General features: G+C 47.1%; 1 protein-coding gene across 1 annotated transcript in view; it reads right to left on the reverse strand.

Annotated features, from left to right (window-relative positions):
• LOC102492922 (integrin alpha-9) overlaps window positions 1-12,854 on the reverse strand; it is a 198,560-nt gene that overhangs the window by 167,718 nt on the left and 17,988 nt on the right. The window contains exons 2-3 of the mRNA XM_027776804.1: window positions 11,720-11,847; window positions 8,159-8,265 (exon numbers count right to left, since the gene is read on the reverse strand). Of these exons, the coding sequence (XP_027632605.1) occupies window positions 8,159-8,265; window positions 11,720-11,847 (235 nt within the window). The remainder of the gene's footprint in view (window positions 1-8,158; window positions 8,266-11,719; window positions 11,848-12,854) is intronic.

The raw sequence follows: 12,854 nt of genomic DNA on the forward strand, positions 1-12,854 counted from the left end.
GGAAAGAGAGAGCGCTAAAACGTATCCCCCCATGGGGCGTGGCCACAGCGCAATCTTTTTCCTCCATTTTCCCATCCCGTCAGGACCTCAGGGACACATGCACGCATGCCCCAAGCATGCTTTTCAAGCCACTGGGGCCAGGATTCGAACCACGGTCAGCATGTGGGATCTGGCTCTCTGCACTGTACTGCAGGGCCAGCCCTTCCCTCTACTTCTTGTAAAGCCAGTGCATACTGGGAGTGTGGGGTCAGAGTATGAGCAGGGGAGAGGCTTGCCTGGAACCCCAGTGCGGTGTTTACACCTGGTCATTTGTCCGCTGGGGGAAACTCGAAGGTGCCCCAACACCCGTGGAGCCAAGACGGCCAAGCTCGAAGCCAAGGTCAGCCGGCCAGCCCAGCCCGACATGTCGGATCTTGCCAGAGCTGCGTGCTGCGCCCAGGGTCCAGATGATGTCACCTGTCATAGACTTCGCTCCCCGGTCACGCCTTCGAATTCTCCATCTGTCCTTTACTTTGAAATCAGCACCAGATGCCCCTTTCAAAAAGCCACCCCAGCTCTCCCCGCTCAAACCCAACCTTGGAATCCCATACGTTCCTTGGGGACACAGAGCTCATGTCTACAACCGCAGGCACCTCCCGAGTTCCTCAAATGTGTTTGAACAGTACACACCTTTCCTGCTTTCAATTTCAAAATAAATACTTGCTCCCCAAAAAGCTATGACAGGTAGAATTGAGGCATTAGAAAAAAAAAACAAAATCGAGAACCAGCAGTTGGCATAATGGCTATGTCGCTGGACTCCCACATAGTCGACCACGGTTCAAGTCCCGGACCCGGTGGCTTAAAACTCACGCAGGGCGCGTGTGCGTGCATGCCCAAGATCCCGAGAGGAGAATGGAGGAGAAGGGATTGCAGCGTGACCAACCCCCCTGGGGGGTGATTTCTTGCTTTCTGTCTCTATGTCTCTCTCTGTCTAGCGAGCGTACACACCCTATAGGAAAAACCTCTCCAAAAAAATAAAAAAAGAAAGAAAAGAAAATCGACACAGGCCTCCAAACTATAAATACGGACTAGGTGGTCACTCACTGGATCTGATTGTCCACTGTCATTTCCAAGGGGCATTTTACAGCATCTGGCCTGACACGTCCTCATTGACACATAGAATCAGCCACCAAGAAAAGATGGCAGCTAATTTGGTTCCTAATTATTTTAACATCGACACTCAGACCCCCATATTATCCAAACACACTCTTGGACACTGCTCCTCAGAGACCGTCCAGGCACTGAGAGTGAAAGAGGAGGGAGAGTGGTCTCTGTCCCCAAATGCTTTCATAAAAAAGGACATATAGGGGACCAGCAGTTAGCGTAATGGCTATGTCGCTGGATTCCTATGTAGTCGACCACTGTTCACATCCCAGACCCAGTGGCTTAAAACTCATGCCGAGTGCATGTGCATGCGTGCCCAAGATCCTGAGAGGAGAATGGAGGAGAAGGGACTGCGGTGTGGCCATCCCCCCTGGGGGGTGATTTCTCACTTTCTGTCTGTCTCTCTCTGGTGAGTGCACGCACCCTATGGCAAAAAACTCTCCAAAAATAATAATGTACAAATACACACAAAATCACTTACACACGAGGTGAGCACACAAGTCTTGTCACAAGCCACAATGAATAACAATAATGATAAGGGATCAGCAAGTGGCATGGTGCTTTAAGGTGATGGACTCCCACACGGCTAACTGCGGTTCGTGTCCCGGACCTGACGGCTTGTTTTCTCACTTTCTCTCTCTTTCCTCTGTCCTTCTCTGGTCAAATTTTTAAAAATTAAGTTAAAAATGATGATGATAAATAAAATTAAATAATTCTTTTTTTAAAAAAAGTAACAAGGTCATGTGGAGCCCCTAGTGACACCAGACAGAAAGGGGTAAGCTTGTTCCAGGCAGGCCAGAGTCCAAACTGGGGAGGACATGGGGGTAGGGGTGGGGCAAGGACAGAGGAGATTTGGGACAAGCCTTTCGTGGCAAGAGAGCACTTGTGTCAAACGTCTAAAACATGCAAACGACTAACAAAGAATTACATAAAAAAAAAAAAGTTGTGGAAAATGGACAAAGGTCTTAGACACTGCCCCAAAGAAGATATGAAAATGGCCAAGAAGCGTATAAAAAGATGTTTGGTGCTGGCCCTGGAGTGTAGTGGTTAGCCCTTGTGCATGGAAAGTCAGGTCCCACATGACAGCCAGTGGGTCAATGTCTGGTCTCAGTGGCTTGAGAAAAAAACATGCTGGGTACATGGATGTATGTGACCCAAATCCTGACAGGATGGATAAACAGAGGAAAGGAAATTTATTAATAAATAGATTTATTTAACCACTAAATAAACACCACTCATTATTAGGGAAATGCAAATTAAAACCACAATGAGATACTACCTCACACACTAGGGGTCACTATAGGAAAAAAAAAAAAAAAAAAAAAAAACAGAAAATAACAAGTGTTGGTGAGGACGTGGAGAAGTTGGGACTCTTGTACATGGCTGGCAGGAATGTAAAACGGTACAGTCAACACAGAAAATAGTATGATGGTTCCTCAAAAAAATAAAAATAGCATTACTTTACGGTCTAACAATGCTACTTCTAGGTATGTATCTAAAAAAGTTAAAGACAGGCCTTCAGAGACACTTGCACCCACGTTCACTGTACCATCAGTCAGTCACAACAGTCACGAGATGGGCGGAACCTGAATGTCGTCCGTGGATAAAGAACTGTGGTTCACACCCAGTGAAATGTCAACCAGCCTTAAAAAGGAAGGAAATCTGTCACACGCTACAACATGGATGAACCGTGAAGACATGATGTTAAATGAAATAAGCCAGTCCCCAAAGGACAGATACTGGGCCACACAGTGGCACAGTGGTAATGCAGCTAAGCCAATGAGGTCCCAGGTTCGTGCCCCAAGAACTCCTTGTACATGGTAGCTACATGCAAGACCCCATGATGTGGGCTGGCTGAGGTAGACCATGGCATGAAGACTGTTGTGGGTTCCTGTCTCTCTACATATAAACTTAAAGAAACCAAAAGACATACCACATAATTCTATGTGCATGAGATCTAAAGTAGTCAGTCTCTTAGAAACAGAAATTAAAACAGTTGCCAGGGACCAGGAACAAGAGGAAAGGGAGAGTTTCTTTCCATGGATAGAGTTTCAATGGATATAGGTCTCACAGGATGAAGAAGGTTCTAGAGGTTGGTTACAAAACAATGTGCGTATAGCTAACACTACTATACTATATACTTAAAAATAGGTAAGTTCATAAATTTATGGTTTTGTGTTTTGGGTTTTTTTTTGTTTTTTTGTTTTTTAGTTTTTGCCAGAGGGCAACCACAATCCTGAGAGAGAGAATGAGAAAGCATCCTCCATGGGGGATGGTCACACCACAATCCCCTTTCTGTCCTTCCTTTCAGGATTTTGGACACACACAGGCACCGGCTCATTTCTCAGATTGCCCAAGCAATGAACCAAACAATCAGCCATGTAGGATCCAGCCACCTTAACCACCACGCTGCCACCAGCTGCCCCAATGATATGCTTCGTTTTTGAACCACATTTGGGACAGAAATCGTGAAGCAAGCAGATGCTTTTAGACACCCTTCTTTCTCGAACTCCTGCATAGCATAGCTTATTGAATGATGATGCAATAATTATATAAAACATGAGGAAATAGCTCTGTGTGCAATTAATGAGACAGGGCTGTCCACAGCACCATTATCCGTCCACGAATGCACAGGCTCTGCCTTGGCTTTCCTTGCTGAATCTTCCCTGTGGACCCCACTGCTGTGGACCATCCCAAAGATAGTGATCTGAAGTAACAGAGAACCCCTCGTCACACTGTGGTTATAATTTACACTTCCCTAACGAGTTCTCAGCGACATCGAGGTTATCCTTGCCTACAAGGAGAAAATGTCCACACAGGCGCAAACTCTGGCCCTAGGCTCAAGGCCCTTAAGAGCGTCTTGTGCTGTGGTCCACCAGGGCACGGCCTCCTCTCTGTTCTGAATCCCGACCTCAGGACACTCTGATTTATAGATGAATTCTTTTTCCACTTCCTTCCCCTCAGAATGGCAGACAAGAGTTCTGGCCCTTCTGAGCCTCGGCTGTGCAGTCAGGGGCAGGCCTCCATGCAAGGAGGTCTGAGGAGGGTCCAGGGCCTGCCGTGACCATGATTAAAGGGCTGGAAATCAAGGCGGACGACAGGCCGGGGAGTCTCCGCAGGACCTAGGAGGCTTTCCACCAGGGAGGCCCTCAAAATGCTGGGGACAGCTTCCAGCTGCATCCTCCGGAGGGGCCCGACGAGGGGAGCTACTCAGTGCTGAGAGTGGAATGCAGATGACCAGCTCCTAACAGGAAGAAACTGAGCCCCAGAGTGGGCTCCTCAGAGAGGGGACAGAAACATTCTCCCGGGTCCTTAAGTAAAGCCTGTTTCCCAGGATTAATACAGAAGAGAAACCCTCCGTTTACAGCATGTGACCCAAAGGAAACTTTCTATTTTTTTTTTTTGAGAGGTTTTTTTTCTTACTGGGCACATGCGCTCGCCAGAAAGACAGAGACAGAGAGACAGAAAGCAAGAAATCACACCCCAAGAGGGGATGGCCATGCCGCAATCCCTTCTCCTCCGTTCTCCTCTCGGGATCTTGGGCATGCACGCACACGCACCTAGCATGAGTTTCAGCCATCGGGTCTGGGACTTGAACCGTGGTCAACTACATGGGAGTCCAGCGACATAGCCATTACGCCAACTGCTGGTCCCAAGGAAGCTTTCCACAAGTGGCAGAGTGGCAGTGGGGTTCTTTTCCTCCCTTTTATTTAAGAATTGTGCTGGAGGGCTCAAGTGCTCGCAGGCAGTGGGGCGTGGGAGGGATAAGGCAGCACCTTCCATGGGGAATGATGAAACCACAACCCCCTTTCCTCCATCTCATCCGCCTTCCAGGATTCTGGGTACACGTGCACACACCCGGTGTGTTTCTCAAGCCACCCGGTCTAGGCTTCAAACCACGCGGTGAGCTACGTGGAATCCAGCCGCTCCAACCACCACGCCACCAGCGTGGCGTGACCCATTCTTTTCCTTTCTTGATCTTAGGCTTTTATAGCAGAAATTTTCATTCAGCTTTCAAAAAAAAAAAAAAAAAAGCCAATAGCAAGAAAATGCCTACTGAGTCAGAATTATCTGAGAAAGAGAGGGACTGGCTGGGAGAGGTAGGGGGCGCATCTGGGTGGGCAGAGTGGGTACATGAGGGCGTGTGTGTGAAAACCTTCAGCACCAAGCTGGGCACTTAAGTTGTGCATTTAAGTTCCTTACTAAAACACAGACCAAAGCCAACTTCCTAGGGCAGTTAGAAATTGCATTTTCTGTTGTTGCTGAGGCCAGTAAAACTTCCTGCCACTATGGAAATTCTCTCTGCACGTTGATATAGCAGACAGCAGTGACACGGGGTTCCTGAGTACCTGTCACGTGGCTCACGTGGGGCCAGCAGGTGGCGTGGTGGTTAAGGCGTGGGACTCCCACATGGCCGCCAGTGTAGTTGAGTCCTGGACCTGGCGGCTTGGCAATCAGGTGGGCACATGTGTGTGCATACCCAAAATCCCAAGAAGAGAATAGAGAAGGGATTGTGGCATGGTCTTCCTCCCTGGGAGTGATTTCTCACATTCCCTCTCTCTCTTTCCAGTGAGTACGTGTGCCTTATAGCAAAAAACCTTTAATAAAAAAAAAAAAAAAAAAGAAAGAAAGAAAAAAGAAAAAAAAAGTGGCTAATGTAACTGAAAACCCGATTTTTACATTCTGATAAATTTAAATAACTGCGTGTGGCTGATGGCTGCCTTATTAGGAGTGCAGCTCTAGGAATATCAAGAATTCTGAAGGCAAAGGCTTCTTTTTCTTTGGACCTCCCCCAAAGCACCTAGGGATCAGAATGCACCACATGCACTGTGGAAGCCAAGCAATTAAAGATAATACATATTGGGGTGGCCCCATGGCCTGGTGGTTAAGGGAGCTGGAGCCCACATGGCTGACCATGTGGATCCAATCCCAGACCCAGCAACTTGAAAAGTATATACTGGGAACATGCGTAGGCATACCCCACATTGCAAAAAGATGGAGAAATGGAGAAGGGACTGAAGCAATCACACTCCACTGAGGAGTACTCTCTCCCCCTGTCTCTCTGTTGTCTCTTTCTCCAGTGAGTAGACATGTCCTCTGCCAAATTAAGTAACATAAAGTAACACATATTGGGCTGGACCCACAGCAGAGTAGTTAAGCCTTAGTCAGAGAGGGCCAGATCACCCAGTTTGAGTCCTGGCCCCAGCAGCTTAAAAAACACCCTGGTCATGTGTGTGTGTGTGCCTAAAATCCTGACAGGATGGGGAAACAGAGGAGAAGGGATATGGCATGACCACACCCCTTTGGGGGGCACACTCTTCCTCTCCTTTGCTCTCTCTAGAGAATACATTCCCTCTGCAATTTAAAAAGGGTGGTGGAGGGGCAGGCAGGTGGTGTGTTGGTTAAGGCCGCTGGACTCCACAGTGGCTGACTGCAGTTCGAGTCCTGGTGCTGGTGGCTTGCTCTCTCACTTTCTCTCTCTCTGTCCCTTTCTGGTCAAATTTAAAAATAATGACTTTTAAAAGGGTGACATGTGTTTTATAAAATGTAATACCATGTAGGAATAAACAGAAATGAACTACTAAGTCATCAGGAAAGTCATGATGTATTTTCTATGTTTGCCCCTGCAAAAATCTGTCATGACTTTCCTGATGATCCAATATGATACACACAATGTCGATTAATCCCAAAAGTATTTTTTTTTAAGAATTACCTAATTTTTAATTATATTTTTAATTTGCTATAGGATACATGAGCTCACCAGGGAGAGAGAAAGTGACTAAGCAAAAAGTGACCAGGTTTCAGACTAGAACCACAGTCAGCCATATAGGAGTCGAGCACCTTAACCACCATGCCACCTGCGGGCCCCCATGAGTATTAGTTTAAATAAAAGAATCCTTACACAAAAGAGCACACAGTATAGGGATCAATTTTTATGAAGTCCTAGAAAAGGCAAGAGTGGTAATAAATCATGGCAGTGGTTGGCACAGGTGGGGAGAGTTGACAGGCAAGGGGGACTTTGGGGAAGAGAGAAATGTTCTATATCTGGGTGGGGGTGGAGGGTGGGGCTGTGGTTACACAGCTGTGCAGAACTGGCAAAACCTAAACTGTAATTTTAAGGTTTAAGGTGATTTTTCATTTTGTGTTTTGTTGTTTTTTTATTTTGTTTTGTTTTCAGAAGACAGACAGGCTCTCACTACATCACTATCCTCCTGCCTCAGGCTCCTAAGTAGCTGGGACTACAGGCATGCACACTTCACACCTGGCTTCAGGGTGGGCCAGGAACTGACCTGCACCTCCTATGTGGCCTCAGCCTGTGGAGCAACAGTGTCTTCAGAACACACCACACCGCTGGGCCAAAATGTGTACATTTTATGAAAATTATATCACTATTTTAAAAAAATGCACAAAAAATTACGAGATTTACAAATTACTTTTCATATTTGTTTTAGTTAGCATTCAATTTATCTTTTTTTTTTTTTGAGAGAGAGAGACTTTTTGCTTTGTTTTGTTTTGTTTTTGCTATAGGCCATATGTGCTCACCATAGACAGAGACAGTCGAAAAGTGAAAAATCACCCCCCCAGGGGGGGATGGCCATACTGCAATCCCTTCTCCTCCACTCTCCTCTTGAAATTTTAGCCACCCGTGCCTTGGCATGAGTTTCAAGCCTCCAGGTCGGGGACTCGAGCCATGGTCGACTACGTGGCAGCCCAGCAATGTAACTATTATGCCATCTACTGGTCCCCAATAGCATTCAATTTTAAAAACATCCCTTTTCAATCGTTTGAAAACCAATCATTTTTGAATAGCCACATCCCAGCACCCTGGAAGTGAAATTATTAACACTTCACAGATACACGAAAGAAAAAGACATGTCATTTGTCTACACAATACTCTAGAACAAGCAACCTCAAATCCATGCCCTTCTCTCACGCCATCTGGCTTTTCCTGACAGAGCATAGTCATTCATTCCGAGTGCCACTCCCTTCCCATGGCACCCCCAGAAGGCCTTACCAACACACGGCCATCAGCTCTGGGCTGCCGGGCGAGGCTCACCCCCATCCACTCATCATCCCGGTCTTCCCGGCAGGTCTTTCCACAGGACATGCCACGATTCTTCCCTGGAGGAAAAAGAAAAAAGTCAAACTTGGGTTGAGGAGTGACGTTCTGCCAGCTGCTTTTCAAAGGTGGCCCCTGGCCCAAATGTTTGTTACCTGTGAGACACTGAATTTGCAATAAAATGTAAATCAACTCATCACTATGTAGGCTGTTCCGTTCAGCCATTTTTTTTTCATGGTATATGGACTCAGGTTCTGAAGCAAGCTCCTTCATTTGTTACGTACAGACAGTTCACAAAGCAACTGTTCTGATTAGCACTGGAGAACACCAGGGCTACCTCCTTTTTCTGCTAAAGAAAACCATGACAGATACTTGGCCCCATCGGCTGAGGAGTGCCTTCATAGCAAAGCATCGGCCTGGCCTGGCTGGAGGGCAGATGCCCTGAGTTGCCACTGTCATTGCTGCCAACACCACCGACTCAACCAGTAGCAGTGTGGGAGGCAGGCAACTGGCCCGGGCCACTGAGTGTGACAGATGGGGTTGTGGCAGCCAGGCTCCCCGGCACCTGCAGCTCTGCAAGGATTGTGTATTTCCTGACCGGCTGGCCAAGAGGGAGCCCGGCCAAGGCGCCTTTCCACGATCAGTCCAACCCGCAAAGGGCTTTCTTGGCCATGCCAGCCCCAGTCCGCCTCAGCATCTGGTTCAGCTGAGTTAAGACCTGCAGGCTGGTTCTGTGACCTGGTAATGAAGACAGCTGGTTCTCACATGGCTGACTGCACAGTGTACAGTGTGAACCCTGAACCCAGCAGCTTGAGACACATGCCAGGCACGTGTGTGTGCGTGTGTGTGTGTGTGCGCGCGCGCTCTAAATCCCAAGGGGATAGAGAGATGGAGACTGCAGTAAGACCGCTGAGCATGCTGGGTGTTTTCTCCTCTCCCTATCTTCCTGTCTCTCTGGGTAATGCAGTGTGCCCTCTAGCAAAAATAAATAAAATAAAATAAAATAATAGAAGGTTAGGGAGACCAGCAGATGATGTAATGGTTACATTGCAGGACTCCCATGTAGTCAACTGCAGTTCAAATCCCAGTCCCAGAGGCTTAAAACTCATGCCAGTTGCATTTGCGTGCGTGCCCAAGATCCCAAGAGGAGAATGGAGAAGGGACTGAGGCATGGCCATCTCCTCTGGGGAGCAATTTCTCACTTTCCGTCTGTCTCTCCGGCGAGCACACGTGCCCTATAGCAAAAATCTCTCATAAATAAATAAAGCAGCTGGATCCCATATAGCTGATGGTGTGGTTTGAGTCCCGGACCCAGCAGCTTGAGAAACATGCCTGGCATGTACGGATGCACACGCCAAAACCCCTAAGGCAGGGAGAAACAGAGGAGAGGAGACTGCAGCATGGCCATTCCCCAAGAAGGATGCTTCCTCGTTATCCTTTTCACTCATGCGCGCTCTCTCCCTGGTGGGTGAAAGTGCCCCCTGGCATAATTTTAAAAACAAACAAAAAAAGGTTACAACATGCTTTGTAGGTTACATATGGTTTGTGTTAGAAAATGTTCCATGTGTATGGGGCCAGCAGGTGGGGTGGTGGTTAAGGTGTTGGACACTCGCACATGGCTGACCACAGTTCGAGTCTTGGACCTGGTGGCTTGCTTTCTCACTCCCCCCCCCTTCTGTGTGTGTGTGTGTGTGTGTGTGTGTGTGTGTCTCTCTCAGGTTAAAATAAATGAAGAAATTAAATAAAATAATTCTAAAAAAAAACAAAAGTGCTCCATGTGTGCCTGTAGAGAATGTGTATTCTACTACTGGAGTTAAAATGGTTGACATGGCTGTTCAAATCTTGTGCGTCCTTCCTCATATTAATGCATAGTTTTCCCATGCATTGTTGAGAGTCAAGGATTAAAATACACAATTTTACTATTGAATTGTCCTATTTTTTTTTCAGTTCTGTTACTTTTTGCTATATTTGGGGACTGCATTGTTAGTTTTATCTGCAATTATAGCTGAAGCTTCCTTTTGTATTAACTTTTTACATAATGAAGGGTATTATTTCTACTAATCCTTATATTTAAGTGTATTCTGCCTTATATTGGTATAGCTAATACAATTCTTTTATTTTTGGAGAGGTTTTTGCTATAGGGCGCGTGCGCTCGCCAGACAGAGACAGAGAGACAGAAAGCGAGAAATCATCCCCCAAGGGGGATGGCCACGCCGCAATCCCTTCTCCTCCATTCTCCTCTCGGGATCTTGGGCATGCACGCACACGCGCCCGGCGTGAGTTTTAAGCCACCGGGTCCGGGACGTGAACCGCAGTTGACTACGTGGGAGTCCAGCGACATAGCCATTATGCTAACTGCTGGTCCCAGTTCTCTTATGTTTATAAAAATAAAATGGCATGACAACTCTATTATTTAAATAATATAACAATGAAAAGATCTGGATTTGGGGGGCCGCAGGTGGTGTGGGGGTTAAGGTGCTGGACTCCCATATGGCCAGCCGTGGTTCAGAGTCCTGGACCTGGCAGCTTGCTTTCTCACTCACCCCCTCTCTGGTGGGCACATCTGTCTGATAGCAAATTTAAAAATGAGAATAATAAATAAAATGAAACAATTCTTTTAAAAAAAAGATCTTGATTGGAAAAGACATTGAAGTGAGGACTTAAAGTGATAGTGATTATAAACTCATCCCATTATTGAGTACCTATTATGTGCTAAGCAAGGTTCTTTGTATTCATCTCTATTACCTCACTTAACCTTCTCAAAGCAATCTTTGTGAAGTAGGCATCTTCCTTGTCTTGATTTTACAGGTATGAGACCAGAAGTCCCAAAGACATTCCCAGTAAGTCACAAGTGAGCTTTGAACCTAGACTGATCCATTTAATTCCAAAGAGGTATTTTCCACTAGACCAAAAGTGAGCTTTTAAAAACATCCCCCCAATCACATCTATCCCTCCTTAAAATAGTAAACATGAAATGGATATTAATGGCCTCCCCACGGTACACAGAAAAAAATCCTAACACCTTACCCTAGCTCCCTCTGTACTGTGAGATCTAGCCCCAGCCTACCTTGCCCACCTCCAATGCTTCCACTCTCCTCTGCTTACCACTCCAACTACACTGTCCTCGCTAGGTGCTTCAAGATGGCACACCTCTGCTTGGAGGTCTTGCCTCTACCCACCCAGCTAACTATTCCATACCCCATCAATCATGGGGAAAGACCTCCTCTGGCCTTCCCATCTAGATTAGGTTGAATACCCACCTTTTCTCTGGCCTTCTCTCACTCAATTATTTGTTTTAATGTCTTTTGCCCATTAATTTCCAAGGCCCAGGATGACAGGATCCTGGTTTTTCATTCATGATAACCCAGGGCCTACAAGTACTCAATACCTGTTGTTGGAGGGAGGGGAGAAGGGACGGATGGGTGGGTGGGTGAACATCAGACCACGCTAGGAAGAAAAGGAGTGAAGGGTGACGGTGGAGGATGCATGTCCACTTTAGCAACCACATCTACCCACCTCGAGCCATGTCCAGTTCGGTGCATCTCCGGTCAGGGTTGGTATGGACACGGCACTTAAACACAGCCCCTGGGGACTTCACGGAAGTGCTGTATTTGGAATCTGCTTTTGGAGCACCCACAAGGACCCTGCGCATTAAGAGAAAGGGCATTCTGTCATAACCCAGTACCAAGAAATAGGAGACAGACGGTTTCTCACCCAGCCCCAGCTGCCGTAGCGCACAAACAGCACCGTCACTAGGGAGGCTGGAATCCACGTAAGAGACCTGGGTTTGGTTTCCAGATCAACCTGAATGCATGGAGCACGCCACTAGTCCTAGCTAATTGGGAGGGCGGGGTGGAAGGACCAGGACATGGAGAGATCATATCAAAAAATACCTCGCTCTCCTTTTCTCTCTCTCCCCTTCTTTCTCATAAGAAGAAAAACCCACCATCCTGACCCAGCCATGGGTGGGCTGTCCGCTAACAGGGAATCCACGCTATTCTACTGTGCTGTGTGTATGAGAGAACAGGAAAGTTCTACAGGGACCCCAGTGCATTAAAAGCTCGGGCTGTGCTGGGAAAACATACAACGGGCAAAACGTTCCCATCCAGGATCCATAAACCACCCACAAGGTTGTAAGAAAAATACAGACACCAATACAAGAGTAGGCCAAAGACCTGAAAAGACACTTCGGAAAGAGACTCCAGTGGCCAAGAAATGTGTGAAGAGGCACACAACTATATTAATTATCAGAGAAATCCAAGTGGGGTATCATTTCAGAGAGTGAGAGGTGAAAGCCAACAACGCCAACAACGCCCCGTGCTGGCAATGATGCTGAGCAACTGGAACCTTCATACATCGCCAACAGGCACGGAAACCACTTTAAAAAACTATTCAGGGACCAGCAGTTAGCGTAACGGCTGTCACTGGACTCCCCTATAGTCGACCGTGGTTTGAGTCCCAGACCCGGGGGCTTAAACTCACACCAGGCACGTGTGCATGCATGCCCAAGATCCCGAGAGGAGAATGGAGGAGAAGGGATTGCGGCGTGACCATCCCCCCTGGGGGGTGATTTCTCGCTTTCTGTCTCTCTGTCTCTGTCTCTCTTTCTGGCGAGTGCATGCACCCTATAGCAAAATCCTCTCCAAAAAAA

This window comes from Tupaia chinensis, unplaced genomic scaffold (genome assembly GCF_000334495.1).
Source record: "Tupaia chinensis unplaced genomic scaffold, TupChi_1.0 Scaffold138098_1, whole genome shotgun sequence".
NCBI classification, from domain to species: domain Eukaryota; kingdom Metazoa; phylum Chordata; class Mammalia; order Scandentia; family Tupaiidae; genus Tupaia; species Tupaia belangeri.